A 15,790-nucleotide genomic window follows, 5' to 3' on the forward strand; every position below is an offset into this window, starting at 1 on the left:
AAGCATCATTTAATGTATTCATTGTTGTATTCCTATGATTGATATATTATTATGTATATATTAATTGATTTAACAGTACTGGATCACCTCTTACGTCAAAGTCCTGAAATAGCCCGATCTCTTGGGGACGTCCTCCCACCAGAAGATTTCTTTCAACGATCTTAGACTGACCTCTAGTGGGACGCAGGTTCACGCACCAGTACAAAATACAAAAACACAAAAACAAACAAAGTTCTGCACCAGAAGGAATCAGCTGGTTCTATATCTGCACGCCGACTCTTCTGCGTCTCATTTGACATGTCACTGTGTATTTGACGCGTTTCTGTTCTGACGACGCAAAAGCTCAGCCGTGTGTGTGACGCGCTCCGCAGCAATTTACGTGAGTCACTGGCAACAGGACTTTCCGCGTCCCATTCCAGCGGTGGCTGAACAAGGCTGTCTTCAGTTCTGAGGGAGTGACCGTGTAAAAGAAACAGAAACTTTTGCGCTGCCAGAGATCACCTTGTCTCGAGTCTCGACTCTCTCGTGTTTCTGAAGACTCCAAATGGAGCCGACAAATCTACAGGTGAGATCAAACAGCAATCCAAGGAGCCTCTTTGAGTGGAGAGAAAGTTGGTCAGATTATTGGAACAAATGCAACTAACGTCGTGAGTGTGGACAAAGGAGTCAACATATTTAATGGAAGTTTGAAACTATTTATTGTCATGAGCACCAATTTAGAATTATATTATGTCTGTGGGGCTCGATTAAAGCCGCATGATTCTACAGTGTTAAACGTCTGGGCAGGATTCTGCTGTATTAATACCATAAACAGTCATTTAATCAAGGATCAATAATACAGTATTGCAACATGGATGGCATCTGAATGGCATTATTGCAGTAATATATTGTAAATTCAAGTATGTTATTAGAATTGATTTAATTAATTGTGCAGCTAAATTTTGAAAATGAAACAGGCACACAACAGAACCTTTTTACACAGCTGTCCAGAGATATAATGATACGATGGCCTTTGCATGAGTAACCTGTCAAATGCACCATATCCCCCGATAGGGGATGTCTATCTGCATCACTTCAAACACAGAAATATGGAATTAAATTAAATGTCACACATACAATATCTTAAAAAAAATATATGTGAATCTTATAATTGGTATTTCAATGTTTCTTATTTTTCACATTGTGAGGCGCATTTCAGTTTTAAGTCATTATACTATTATTATTGGACCTTGCTTATGATCCACCCACAGCAGTATTTCCCAGTAGCAGCATTTACCCTTACTTTGTTTTACAGAGATTACAAAGAGGAGACCTGTTTTTACAGTGATCATTTTTATAAACAAAAATTAAAGCAAGAGTATCTTAAATATGATTTCCTTTCCTGCTCTTTCAGAAAGCTATTGCTGTAGCACAGAAGGCCGCACAGGAAGACCAAAATGGGAAATACGAGGAGGCCATCCTCTCCTACCAACATGCTGTCAAGTACTTTCTGCACATTTTAAAACGTATGTCACCACAGTCTATAGATAGAAACAAATGTATTAGATGTCACACTGACACACTGCACTCACAATAAATGGGACATTTCGGGTTATCTAGCCACTCTGCAGATTGATTTCCATCCCTGTCAATGCCTGATGGACCAGTTGGTACCTAAAAGGGAAATTACTCAAACATTAATATCTTTAAAGGGCAGCTGAGGCTAGTAGCTTCACCACCACCAAGTATGGAGTGAATGAATAATGCACAATGTAAAGCGTCTTTGAGTGTCCAGAAAAGCGCTATATAAGACCGACGCATTATTATTATATTAAAGTCCTGGTGTGTAAGATTTAATATCATCTAGCATCTGATAGTTGTAAATTGCAACCAAATTATATAAAAATTGCCCTTTAGAGCTTATGCTTGATTTATATTTTCTGCGCTATTGCATGAATATGGCAGTGCATCATGTCAAACTCCATTGAACAATACCAAAATAAAACAGATTTTTTTTTCTTAATAGTACATTATTTTACACAAATAGATACACAATACATATTATGTTCTATTTGCATCAGTAAATTCCCCTGTCTTGAACCACGGACCTCTATGTTGTGCTGTTCTTTGAATTTTTGAATTTGGTCAAATGGATTACAAAAATTCTGAACAAAAATCAATAATATTACAAAATTGTCTTAAAGGAATGCTCTCATTCCCATCAGGTGAACCCCAGGGCAAAGACGGCAACCAGAAGATCAGAGATACATGCAAACAGTACCTGGACAGAGTGGAAGAACTACGGGAGTACCTAGTGAATAAGGAGGTTGCTATGGAAATGCGTGTTTATTTTTTATGTAACATCACTGCGCATGTGGATGAAAGAGGTGTGGACTTTGGGTTAAACGCATAACAAGCCACGTGACGCACAAATTAAATGGCATAGCAGAAAAAAGTACTTGAATATAACAAGGGAGACCATTTTGTCAAAACCAGGAGGAAAATGTTATTTATAATTGTGAGTTTTTTTTTTTTTTTTAAATAGAATAAATCAATCAATACGTGACTTTAAAAAAACGGCAGTGACTGTATCGAGGCTGCGTCTTGACGTCATTGCATTCCGTAAACAGGAGTATCGACTTTTAATGCGGAAGTTCCCTCTTCGTTCTTGCTCGGGAGCGATTCTAAGAGACAAAAACAAGGCTCACGTAACGCTCGACTGTCGTTTGGTGGCGTTAAATTGTGTAGTTGAGTCTTTACAAGTTGTTTTGTTCGCTGAGGCGTCGCCGTCGTTTCGATTAGTGGACAAGTAACCAGCTTTATGGCTACCAACAATTTACAGGTAAGCTGAGAAACAGCCGAACGGCTAGCTAAAAGGGTCAAATAAATGAGCGAGGAAAGTTATTCATGTCAAATTCTAAACGATAAAAAAAAAAAAAACAGCCATGGCAGTCGCTTACAGAGCTAACCGTGTTAGCTGCTGTTAGCTACAAACGATTCCGACTGTCTAAAATAATGCTGTTTGCGAGATTAGCTGCTAAAGGTAACTAGCATGGTTAGCTAACTTTGCTAATTCAGGTCGGAATTCGGCAGGCAGCTGGCGGCGATAAACAAAACCACAAATAGAAGGTGACTGTGGCCCAAATGTATTATTATTTTTTTTAGACTACGCGGAGACGAGGCAACTGCTGTTTGACATTAGCACGATCAGAAAGCTAACTGCGCTTTGTGGCCTGTGAAAGCCGCCCGCGTCACGCTGGAAGCAGAACTGTCAACTTCACTTTCTGTAGCGACAGCAAGCGCGATTTCATGGCTAGTTGCTAAAAGGAAACTGCCGCCGCGTAGGGCAGGCTTGGGATTTAGTTCGATCTGTATCATGTTGGATTACGTCAAGTGAAAGGCTGCCTGAGACCGACGTTCCCTCTAAGGTGCGATCGTGCGTAATTACGCACAGCTGATACTGTCTTCACGCAGCGACAATTTACGTTGCGCACAAAAAAAAAAAACTTACCTAAATTGAAAATAACATAAACACGTAAAAATTAATTCTGTGCTATTTTCCACTGTGACTGTTTTAGACATTCCAGGATTGCAGTGTCACAAATAACATTGCTCTCTGTTGTTGTCGCAGAAAGGCATTGATCTTGCTAGCAAGGCGGCCCAGGAGGATAAAGCCCAGAACTATGCCGAGGCTCTCCATCTGTACCAATCTGCTGTTACGTACTTCCTTCATGTGGTAAAATGTAAGGCAGTATTTTGGTACTGAACGTATACGTGCCAAAACGTATGCTACAGTATAATAAAAAATAATTATTGCTGACATTGCTGCTGATTTCATGTTTAAAAAAATAACATCCAAATCTAATTGTTTAGTTGTTTAAATGTTAGTTTTATGTTGTCGTTATTTTTGTGGGAACAAAGACTAACTTCTGTGTCCTTGCTCCTCACAGATGAAGCGCATGGTGAGAAAGCCAGACAGAGCATCCGGGAAAAATGTGCTGAATATCTGGACAGAGCAGAGAAGCTAAAGGAGTATCTCAAGAAAAAAGAGAAAAGCCCTCCTGCAAAGCCAGTCAAAGAGTCCGACGACAAAGGGTGTGTTGATTGATGGGTGTGGTAATGCATTGTGTGTGTGTGTTTGTGTGTGTACTGCGGAACAAGGCATTATTTATGTGTGTTTCTAGGAATGAAAGCGATGAAGGAGACGATCCAGAGAAAAAGAAGTTCCAAAGTCAACTCTCAGGTTTGTAATGTATGAATTTATATTTGTTCATTATGAACTTGTGGTAATATTTTCAATAATTATGCTACTCTTTAAGCTCCTCACTAATGCGTTGTGCGCTTTCAGGTGCCATTGTGATGGAGAAACCAAACATCCAATGGAATGATGTCGCTGGATTGGAGGGCGCCAAGGAGGCACTGAAAGAGGCCGTTATTCTTCCAATCAAATTCCCCCACCTGTTCACAGGTGTTGGATTTTATTCAATATAATTTCCTATTAAAAGCTACAAGCCGACATCTATGTTGCAATAGGACCAGTTGTGTCACAATTCAGTTGAGGGATTTTGGTGATATTAGTAGAGACAACAATATATTTTTGCCGACTCACAGGAAAGAGAACTCCATGGAGAGGGATCTTGCTCTTCGGCCCTCCGGGTACGGGGAAGTCATATCTGGCTAAAGCTGTTGCTACAGAGGCGAACAACTCCACCTTTTTCTCCATCTCCTCATCTGACCTTGTCTCCAAATGGCTGGGAGAGAGTGAAAAGTAAATCGTATCAACAACTATCCAACTGGCTTAAAACATTTACTACTTGCATTTTAATGTTTTTTAAACCCTCTTTTACTTCCCAGGTTGGTTAAGAATCTGTTTACCCTTGCAAGGGAGCACAAGCCTTCCATCATCTTCATCGATGAGATTGACTCTCTGTGTGGCTCAAGAAGTGAGAACGAGAGTGAGGCTGCTCGCCGTATCAAGACGGAGTTCCTGGTTCAGATGCAGGGTACGTTTGATTAACTAAAACCTATGAGATTTATAGTGAAGGGAAAATAAAAACTAATCATAAAATTTCCATTACATTTTAATGTGTACCAAAGCTCTTGTTATGTTTTTAAATATCAGTTTCGGGGGAGGGAAGTATCTTCAAGCTCCAACTTGTGCAAAAAATGTCAGGTTCTAGACCATCTCTCCTAAAATAAAATAATCTTTACATTTAAATTTGAGCTGTGGGCTGTAGAAAATCATGTTACAAGTTAACCTCAGTTTACTTCTGGCCAGCCTCAAATATTTTATAATTTTTCTGCCAAAACATTTTGATTATTGTCATGTCTGCTTCAGCTGGGAGATGGTGATGTAGGAGGGAAAAATGTCTTTTGTGAGGTGTGAAAGTGCAGCATGTTTTTTTTTTTTTGTGGAACCCTCTTAGAGCAGTGATCTTAATGAGTAAATGGAACTTTGAGCCGTTTTCCACTATTAAACCTAAAGTAAATTATGAAACTGCATCAGTGTTCAAGCCTGTAATATATCTCATAGATCTGCGCTTCAACATGTTATCCAGATAGAAGCTGATTCTGGAGTCACAATCATGTGAATTGTAAAATATAATTTAGTATTTTATCCAGTATTCATGCAATACATTTTGTGTAATCTACAATTTTTCATGATTATTCATTTTGTATATCAAGTACCTTAAATATATATATATATTGGTACTAATCCATATTTTTTTGCTTGTGAATTACATTTTTTGAGCTATTTATCAGCAGCTTTACTTCTTGTGTAAACATACTAAGTTTGCAATCGCGTGGTATTGTATCAGGAATAGAGCTCATGTGACGCAGCGCACAGAATAAAGACGGAGTATATTTTGTATTACAGGTGTCGGAAATGACAACGAGGGGATTTTGGTACTTGGAGCCACAAACATCCCGTGGACCCTCGATTCAGCCATCAGGAGAAGGTAATTGCTATTTCTCAAAGAAAGCTGACAGTAACTATGCCTTTGCCGACGTGTAACCTCTGCACACCAATAATACTTTGTCAGATTTGAGAAAAGGATCTATATCCCGCTTCCTGAGGAGCATGCACGCTCATTCATGTTCAAGCTCCATCTGGGCAGCACCCCTAACAGTCTCACAGAATCTGACTTTGTCACTCTGGGGAAGAAGACGGAAGGATACTCGGGTGCAGACATCAGTGTCATTGTCAGGGATGCTCTTATGCAGCCTGTTCGAAAGGTGCAGTCAGCGACCCACTTCAAACGGGTATGTCCTTTTTTTTTTTTTACGATTTTTGTTTGTTTTATGCTTATGTTTAACATATTAGAGCTGAAGTGTCCCTGCTGCTTTCTTTCTGTATTTTCATTCAAATAAGGTAAGAGGACCTTCGAGGAATGACCCCAATGCTATTGTAGATGACCTCTTGACTCCTTGCTCACCTGGTGATCCCAATGCATTTGAGATGACATGGATGGAGGTCTCTGGGGATAAACTGCAGGAACCTGTAGTATGCATGGTAAGAGATATATATATATATTACTAGGTGACATTATAAATACACATTACAGCTTAGTATTGCATGACCTTTGTTTCATCTTTTCAGGCTGATATGGGGAGGTCTTTGACAACCACAAAGCCAACAGTCAATGAGCAAGATCTGGATAAACTGAGAAAATTCACAGAAGACTTTGGGCAGGAGGGCTAGGTGGGATGATCGAGCCGAGCCAAACCAAAGCAAATGAATTGTGGTTGTCTCGCTACACTGCCCTTGTCCTACCCCCCCCCCCACCACCCAAAATCTTTCTGTCCTGTTATAATCATTCATTCAACATTGTGGTTTAACTTAAATGGGCATGATTAGTGCTCCAATTTGCCATTGTCTAACCACATGAAGGGTATTTTCTTATTGAATATGCCATTCAAGATGTGGTAAAATAATCAATACAGCTTAATAGAATAGAATACCCAAGCCAGTAAACTTGTGGCAGACATGCACATCAAGTTAATAATTTGGGCTGTTGACCTTAAAGTTAATGCTTCTGTGTCCAGCTCTTCTGTTATTTTCTTATCAGAATACACTTCACCAAAATAATAAATGCCTGTTTATACATATTTGTGATGGGGGGAGGGGGGGGGGGGCAAACATTTTTCAAATGTGTACTGTACTACATGAGACATGTTTATCTTCAGTAGAAGTGGGTTCAAATGATTTCTAGTGGTGAAATGTCTGCTGTCTCAAGGTGATGGAAATGTAAAACAATTCTAGCAGAAAATCAGGACAAGAACTTCAATATGCCCGATAGAAATAGCAGTCCTGCTTGTTCCTTTTGCCTTTTGAATTAAACGCAACTATTAGTGTGGATCACCATCGGTTTTCTCTTAAGGATTCACTGGCTTTAATGTTCATCCCTCCACTTGCAAAATGCAACCCAGTCAGTAGTCTTTAAACAGCTACTGTATATTTTTCCATTTGTTATATGCAGGCTTTACTGATTATCCTAGAGTTAAACCACAAAAAAAATCTAAGCCTTATACCAAGATAAACTCGTATGTGTATTTCTATTAAATAGTACTGAGGTGTTAGTTGGATAGTAATGGCTCAGGTGAGATCACAAATGCATCTCCAATTATGTTTCGCCATACTTGGCAGTGTGCACAGTGTGCCTTTTTGAAAAGCTGCAAGTTTTTTGGAGGAGGTTGGGTTGTTCCTAAATTGGTCATATTGCATATATCCAGTGATTCGTCACAGTTCTGAAGTGTATAATATTTGCACATTTCATGTAAACTCTAGCAATTGTACACAACTGTCTTTTAGGGTGTGCAAGCTGTCTATTTTGAGTTTTTATGGGGAGCGTTTATTTTACTTTGCATTTCTTTACATATAAGCGACTCAAGCCTTTCTTTGTAAAGATATTACCTGTAGATCTTCTGTTTATCACTTTCATAATGTAAATAAAAGTTATAGAAACGTCAATGAAAGATGTTTACTGTTGGGTAACAATTTCACGACGATTTACAGTGGAGCTGTAGGTTCATGAATGAAGACGACTTAAAAGTAGTTAGCGTTTACAAAAATGTGGTTATTTTCAGCAGAAAAAAATTACTTAAAATGCTTTCATTTAAAAAAAGAATGTGACATAATTTGTATACATGTTAGGGTTAAGGTTATATTTCAAATTAAAGCATAGCCACACTGTACTCTATATTTTGTTGCCAGTTGCTATAAAGTAATATAACTGGACTAAGAATCACACATTATACCTCATTAAAAGTAATATGAGGCAAGAAAAGGATGATCATAGAGGTCACTCACACAGGAACCAAACAGTTGGTGTTAGGATTCAGCATTACATTCTAGACTCAAATCCAGCTTTTGTTTTTTTGGGGTTTTTTTTTTTTTTTTTGCCTTAATGGAACTGCTTAATTACTGACATGACTAGTAAGTATGAATTACTATTCGGACACCATAAAGTTGTCCTTTGTTATTCTATTATTTACGTGATTGTATTCTGGTTTTACAATCTCGGCAAAGAAGCTATTTAAAAAAAAAAGCACTAAATGTGTATTATATTATTATTATTATTATATTCGCCGTTAGTTAAAGAGTAAAGTTAAAAAGTATTTAAAATATTTCATCGTGTGCATTGGCTGTCTTGTATCTGGGACGTGAACCCAGAGTTTACGTCAGCAGCACAACAGCCAATGGTCGTCTGATCCGTTACTGACGTCACTGACGGATCAGACGACCATTGGCTGCTGAGCGGTTAGGGTTAGGGTCCCTCAGTCAATGGTGTCCGACACTCAGAAGCGTCCGTGAGGAAACTCGTCTAGGACTTCAGTTCCGTACGCGCTTTTCATCAGTTCCTGGTGGCTCCTTTTGCCATTCATGATGCTCCTTGTCGTGGCTGCCTTCATTGTCGCGTTTGTGTTGCTGTTATATATGATATCGCCTCTTATTAGCCCCAAACCGCTGAAACTTAACGGGGCCCACGTCGTGGTAAGTGCAGCGCAGCGCTAACTACAACGCAGCTAACATCTACTCTATTACATTGGTCAGAATGTACTTAAGCTAACGCTAATCACTAGTTTTTCCTCTGGCTAAGTTTGTATACCTAGCCTATATTTACAATAATTCACTATCCACTATTGAAACATTGGAACCACTGATAACAAACACATTATTCCTAATGCTAGGAGGAGGGTTTGCCAGCTCAAGCAATTCGGTGTTACCATTTAACTTTAGGCGGATTCTACTACAGAGATGTGTGCTATGGGGCAACGCAATGGTCGTTGATCTTAACGGCACACTCACAAGACTGGCAGGACTGACCCGCATAGCTGTAGTTCTGTCTTTATATATATATGTATTTACCTGCATCACAGCCTATTGCTGGTCTGCTCCTTTGCGTTCACAGGTGACCGGGGGCTCCAGCGGAATTGGGAAGTCCATTGCAATTGAGTGCTGTAAGCAGGGAGCATTCATCACTTTGGTGGCGAGAGACGAGGTCAGAACAAACCGTTGTTACGGTCGATTCAGTGTAGTGGTAAATAATAACTTAAGGTACATTTGCTCTTTGTCAGGCGAAAGATGCTAAGTTTACTTTATTTTGCATTAAACGGCTGACCTGCATGCGAGCTAGCATCGGTTTTTGAAAGTGAATCATTCACGCTAAAACCACTCACACATGCAATTTCTTCCTTAGGCTAAATTGCTTCAAGCAAAGAAAGAGGTGGAGAAGTTTACCATCAATGATAAACAGGTATGCGTCGAGCATTCCTTTCAGGACTTATTTTTAAGACGCACGTTTGTAGAAGACAACTATTGTCTATAACGCATTTAAATGTCATTATGTCTTGTACAAATAGGTGGTACTCTGCATCTCGGTGGATGTCTCCAGCGATTACAGCCAGGTGGAAAGCGTGATAAAGCAGGTAGCGTTGCCTCCACAGCAACAGCAAAGCATCTCGGATTCGTTTTAATAATTCAACTGAAGCAGCGCGGTGGCTTCCCCTTGTCTTCCAGGCTCAAGAGAAGCTGGGACCCGTCGATATGTTGGTGAACTGTGCCGGAATGTCCGTTTCTGGAAAGTTTGAGGAATTGGAAGTTGATCGTTTCAAAGTAGGTATCAGGGAGTTGACGTTTTAAAAATGGCAAATGAGTAATGAAGCACTATTGCTAGTTATTGTCAGGGTTTTGACGGTCTTCGTGTTTTGAAATGTTTGGCTGCATTCATTTCTTTTTTTTTTTTTGCAGAGCTGCGCTGCAAATGTCATTTCAATATGTTTGACCTCTGCCCTGTTCTCCTACAGAGGCAGATGGAAGTGAACTACCTGGGCAGTGTTTACCCGACACGGGCCGTCATAACGACAATGAAGGAACGAAGAATGGGCCGGATCATGTTCGTGTCCTCCCAAGCAGGCCAGATCGGCCTGTTCGGATACACCGCCTACTCCCCATCCAAGTTTGCCCTGCGAGGCTTAGCAGAGTCTCTGCAGATGGAGGTGAGCGTTTAGGCTGTCGCGCTTTATTATGCTTTACGACAGATTTTCACAGTACTACAAGCAGCAGTAAGTCAGTTTTACCGTAGAGACCTTCAACACTTTGCTGCTCAGGGCTCCCAAGCTAGGCTACAGAATAATATGTACCAGGTTTTTTATTTGTTTATTTATTTAGTTTGTTTCAAGCAGAATAAAAATTAAAAAACAAAACAATATAATACCTTTTCGTGTACAAGAAACCATATAGCAACCAAAAAGAAAAACCCAACAATATGTCCAAAGCAAACACCAAAGTTCATGTACACAAAAATAGCAAATAATACATTACATAGTGCTTGAAAAGGAGTGGGAAGGTTATATTTGTATTCTGAAAATATTTGAAACAATACATTGTTTATGTCCTGTAGTTTCACAAATCTTTTTTGTATTGACCTGTGAGTCTGTTTATCATCCAGCTCATGTGGTGGAAATGATTCTGAGTGATGGTTGCTGTTCTTGTATTTCAGATAAAGCCATACAATATCTATGTGACTGTGGCTTACCCCCCTGACACGGAAACTCCAGGACTGGCGGAAGAAAATAAGATGAAGGTCTTCTTTTTAAAAGATTTTGATCATTCAGAGTTGCGTAACTTTTGCTTCCATTTTCCCCACAGTGAAAGCACCATTCTGTATTTTCTTTCCTTTACTAGCCTCTGGAGACCAAATTAATCTCCGAAACCTCTGGCGTTTGCCAACCAGACCAAGTGGCCAAAGTCCTAGTTCGGGATGCAGTGGTAAGAAAGGCTTTTGAGTGGCTACTAAACCTTAAACGTTTTTTTTTTTAATATAGGAAAATGGTAAATCTGCCGTAAATCTTCCTTCCTGTTCCTCCACCCTTGCAGCAGGGGAACTTCAACAGCTCCGTGGGACCCGATGGTTACATGCTATCGGCCCTGACCTGTGGAATGTCGCCTGTCACGTCAATCACAGAGGGTCTCCAGCAGGTAACGCCGAGCGCACGATGTCGTCACGCTGTGTTATATGGATGTACAGATTCCAACCTCAATCAATTCTTCCCAGATTGTTACCATGGGGTTGTTCCGTACCATCGCCCTCTTCTACCTGGGGAGCTTCGACAGCATCGTGCGCCGCTGCATGATTCAGAGAGAGCAGTTGAAAGCAGCGGACAAGAGAGAGTAATACATGCGTGTACGCGGGGAGGAAGGCCACACTTTAGTCTGTTTCTGGTGTTAAAGAAAGGGGCAGATGTTTATGCTTGATGTAACACTTCTGTTGAGTTTAGCTGTTTTATCTTTTTCCTCAGAGGATGAGCATTCTTGTTTCTACTTGGACAGATTACAACATCTCACGGCCTTGTTTTAAAGTAGGCAAACCACTAACACTGCAGATATTCCTCCCTCTGCTGTTTTTTTTTTTTTTTTTTTTTTAATCTGACCGGTGGTGCAAATCCTAACTTTAAAGGTACGATGGTGAAAACCAGAACGGAAAGGCTCAGATTTTGTCGTGACGTCTCTTGTACCACAAAAATAATCCGTTATTTCAAGATTTTTTGCATTTTTCCCCTCAAACCAAACCAAACCTCCCCCTCTACCCTTTTTCATACCACCGAGTCTTTGCAGGCAAAGCATGTTCCAGTTTGAATGAATAAGCTCTGCATCTGAAACCAGTTGTGTGGCCCTTTCGATTGTTCAATTTTTACCAGTATAGAAAAAAACAACTATAATTCTCAGAATATATTTCCAGCGTTAGACTAAGCATCGAGGCAAAGATGTCTGGGTGAACTGTGACTGAGCCAAACCCTCGGGGACAGAAAAGCCATCAGTTGGTATTTTCTATGGAAAAACACACCAAATTATTTTCTCAATGTTCCATTAAATTTCCTTAAGATTGAGAAACGTGTATTATGGGTTAAAGCCATGGTAGGAGGGGGGGAGGAGAGAGGGGGGGGGGGCAGTTGTTTCACTTCTCACCTGTACATTTAACTGAGCTGAATACAGATTTTCACTAAATGCGTGAACGTAAACGTTTTAATATTCAACACATATTTTTTTATAGTCACACTAAAGAGGACTCGCCGGGGTTCGCTCATGGACAGGGAGAGACCAAGTCATGTCCATGTAAGTCTAGTGGGGGCGCTAGAGATCTGTTTTTACATGCAGGCCAAGATAGCAAGGAGGGAATCGCATGGAACTGATCCCCTCTGCTGTCATGGACAGTTGGGACTTTACCCCCCCCCCTAATATCGATTCCCTCCTGATTTCTGTCTTGCTCTGCATGTTTTTTCCTCTAACTTTAGCATAAAAGAGGAGAGAAGTACTGTGTTGACTCTAAAGTCTTCCTTCGGTCAATCACAAACGGGGAGAATGTACTTTAATAACGCAAATAATTCAGAACATGGGAATACTATTTTTAAATACGCAAATATTTCAATGCCAAAATGTGTTTGAAGAATTTCTGTAAATGTAATGAACTTATCTGAGGTTGGTGATGTTGTGGGGGGGGGGCGTTCTAAGCTTTAAGGTGAGACGACTGATGAGGTGATGCTATGAGAATGGATCTGCCCACATGTTTACCAGTTCATTTAATACTTACTCTTTAGTATGTGTAAATGTAAAAACAAAACAAACAATCTGCTTTGTGTTTTGTCAATGTCCGGTGTGTGTATGACAAAAGAAGCCTTACTGGGATCCAACGTATGAAAGTGAGAATCAATGACCCACGCCGGAGGATGCTCTCGTTTGACATTGGGTCAAGGCATCCGGTTCTGCACTCGAGAGCTTCTCTTCATTGTACATGTATTACCTTCAAAGGTTCTCTCTTACCTGGAGGCAGCAACGTGGATTCATTTTGTTTTTTTTACCCTTAAGCTATGCAAAATCAAGCCGTTGCTTACCGTGCGCTTGAACGCAGTCGAGATCGAGGTTCTGCGCTAGCTTTTTTTTTGTTTTGTGCTGAACATGGAATTTGAAATGCACTCTTAGTTTATCTTTGCTCGTTATTATATGTATCAACCCCCCCGCCCCAAAAGAACCTTAACCTTAACTTAACACCTTCACCTTGCGTGCCATCGAAAGGCAATGTGGAAAGTAGAACATGTCCTATTTTCTTACATGATAAACAATGTGAATAAAAAAAAAACATGTTATTCTGTGTTGAATGTTTGTTGAACTTTCCAGAGCAGCATCTTTCTGATTGTTGCCACATGTTAGGAGATTTGAGTCTCGATATGAGCTCGGGGAAACAGACGCTTATTGTATCGCGTCCACTCCGGATTTCGATCATATAATCGATCGTTTTACAGATGAAGTCATGAGACTTGAAGGCTCTCATCGACTTTCGGGGTGCAGTTCTCCTTGCGCACTCTTACGCGTCTCTGAGCGCAGCCAAAGAAACTACTTTGCGTTGGTGACGTCAGAAGCAGCAGAGTGCGGGGAGCGACCGAGGAAGAGGAGACCCAGTCCGACCTTGTCTGGCTCCCGCAGCCGCGCGCAGAGTTGTGCGTAAAAGCGGCCAAAAACCGCTCGTGCTTGTGAATCGCGGGGAAACTTCCACGGCTCGTGGTTTTTTTTTTTTTTCCTTCTTCCCGCAACATATCCACGCCTGGGTGTGATGTGCACAGGAATAGATCCACACTGCTCCAACCTCTTCCGCATATTGGATTTCCACGCAGAGAGAAGGTCGCCGCCGTCCCTGCAAGGATCCGGGGGAATGAAAACTGCGGCTGAAACGGACTCGATGCATCTCGGCGCTTAAAACTTTTTTTTTTGCGCAGTTTTATTTTATATATTTTAAAAGGGGGGAGGGTTCTGCAACTCTCGACGCGTTTCCTCTCTGCGTGGGTTTATCGCCGCGCTGCTTGTAAATCAACCAACTATAACCGAGTTTGGGGATAATCCCGCGCTGCGCATGCTACAGTGCAGAAAAACAACAAAATGCATTTTATTTAGGTCGACCGGAGAGCCGATTTAAACCGGAATGGCGAACGACTGTAATCGCGTCATCGTTGAAGACTACATCTGCCACAAACTCACCAAGCACGGCTACGTCTGGACGTCCGACGATGACCGCGATGAAGACGCCGCGACTAATGGCTCGATAGTTGCCCCTCCACCGACCCTGGTCCGTCGGTGCCGCGGGGCCAGCGCCACCGGGGCCCCCCACGCGAACAACCGGACCCCCGAGCCCCCCCACGTGGAGGCCATCCACAGGGTCCTCCGCGAGGCTGGGGACGAACTCGAGCGGCTCTACCGGCCGGACTTCGCGGAGATGTCGCGCCAGCTCTATCTCACCTCCACCACGGCGCAGCTGAGGTTCGCCGAGGTGATCGACGAACTGTTCCGGGACGGGGTGAACTGGGGCCGGATTATCGCTTTCTTTGAGTTCGGGAGCGTAGTGTGCGTGGAGTGCGTGGCGAAGGAGGAGATGACGGCTCAGGTGGACAACATCGTGGAGTGGATGACGGAGTATTTAAACGGGCACCTGAACAGCTGGATAGAAGATAACGGGGGATGGGTAGGTCTGATTTCGTGTAAAAAAAAAAAAAAGTCCTCCTTCCGGTGTGCGTGGCGCCGTTTACTGTGATTTCCGGTGGAATGCACGTGTTTTGAGCGAGATCCGATCGATCTGGTTGTAAATAAATCCCCACGTAGGTGGGCGATAGTCGTTTAAAAAAAAAAAATCAATTTCTGTAGATGCGCCCATTACGCAGAGAAGGGCTCGAGATGGACGCGCTTCGCTGAAGAGCCGCGCTGATTGGATCGCTCGGGTGACACTTAAACGCGCTCGGCCAATGAGAAGGCCTGTTTCTGTCACACCTCCCGACGCTCCAGAATAAAGCCCGCCCCTGCCAAACGCACAGCCCGTCCTGCAGAGTGGACGAGGAGGAAGTGGGGGCCAATTAAAAACACGCAAATAATGAATTACGCCAGAGGAATTTGATGACGCAATAAAATAATGTATCTTTAAAGATTAGTAGCGGAGGGGAAGAGGCTGGTCTCACATCAGCCGACAGGAAACTAAATGGACAAAATGCAGATGGGTCTGGCTGTCAGTGCTCTGTAATCCATAATGACACGCAGATTTACCATGGGCCTCTACGCTGTCCTTTCACCTACACGCACGCGCACACACACACACACACACACACACACACTATACAGTGCAATGAAAAGAGATTTGAATCAGAAAAATCATGCAATAAAAGCTCCTTTCCTGTGATTCTATCTATTGAACCCATCGGCCATGAATTAGCCTCTGACAGTCAGAGGCATTCTTAATGAGATCATAACATTTGTGCTGCCGGGTTACTGGAT

General features: G+C 41.7%; 2 protein-coding genes and 1 pseudogene across 4 annotated transcripts; all 3 read left to right on the forward strand.

The window, feature by feature from the left end:
• The first annotated feature begins 417 nt into the window (after positions 1 to 417).
• On the forward strand, positions 418 to 7,337 carry LOC137915727 (vacuolar protein sorting-associated protein 4B-like). Of its 3 annotated transcripts, none has more exons than XM_068758845.1 (13): positions 418 to 565; positions 1,394 to 1,505; positions 2,205 to 2,305; positions 3,611 to 3,722; positions 3,930 to 4,074; positions 4,164 to 4,222; positions 4,328 to 4,447; positions 4,591 to 4,747; positions 4,834 to 4,982; positions 5,858 to 5,939; positions 6,024 to 6,243; positions 6,353 to 6,493; positions 6,581 to 7,337. In XM_068758845.1, the coding sequence occupies exons 1-13, from the start codon at positions 545 to 547 to the stop codon at positions 6,680 to 6,682; spliced, it is 1,521 nt and encodes a 506-aa protein (XP_068614946.1). In that variant the 5' UTR covers positions 418 to 544; the 3' UTR covers positions 6,683 to 7,337. The 3 variants fall into 3 exon arrangements, with proteins under 3 accessions (XP_068614946.1, XP_068614948.1, XP_068614947.1); XM_068758847.1 differs by having other exon boundaries at positions 540 to 565; positions 2,205 to 2,366; positions 3,615 to 3,722; XM_068758846.1 differs by lacking the exons at positions 418 to 565; positions 1,394 to 1,505; positions 2,205 to 2,305 and adding an exon at positions 2,676 to 2,821.
• A 1,496-nt stretch (positions 7,338 to 8,833) lies between these two features.
• Positions 8,834 to 11,657, forward strand: LOC137915732 (3-dehydrosphinganine reductase). The gene is made up of 10 exons (XM_068758851.1): positions 8,834 to 8,974; positions 9,393 to 9,482; positions 9,681 to 9,737; positions 9,844 to 9,909; positions 10,001 to 10,096; positions 10,288 to 10,479; positions 10,983 to 11,066; positions 11,168 to 11,251; positions 11,360 to 11,461; positions 11,538 to 11,657. Exons 1-10 carry the CDS (start codon positions 8,864 to 8,866, stop codon positions 11,655 to 11,657), a joined length of 1,002 nt encoding a protein of 333 aa, XP_068614952.1. The 5' UTR covers positions 8,834 to 8,863.
• A 2,712-nt stretch (positions 11,658 to 14,369) lies between these two features.
• LOC137915731 (apoptosis regulator Bcl-2 pseudogene) lies at positions 14,370 to 15,117 on the forward strand (annotated as a pseudogene).
• Positions 15,118 to 15,790: the final 673 nt, after the last annotated feature.

The sequence above is a fragment of the Brachionichthys hirsutus genome, unplaced genomic scaffold, assembly GCF_040956055.1.
Source record: "Brachionichthys hirsutus isolate HB-005 unplaced genomic scaffold, CSIRO-AGI_Bhir_v1 contig_289, whole genome shotgun sequence".
NCBI classification, from domain to species: domain Eukaryota; kingdom Metazoa; phylum Chordata; class Actinopteri; order Lophiiformes; family Brachionichthyidae; genus Brachionichthys; species Brachionichthys hirsutus.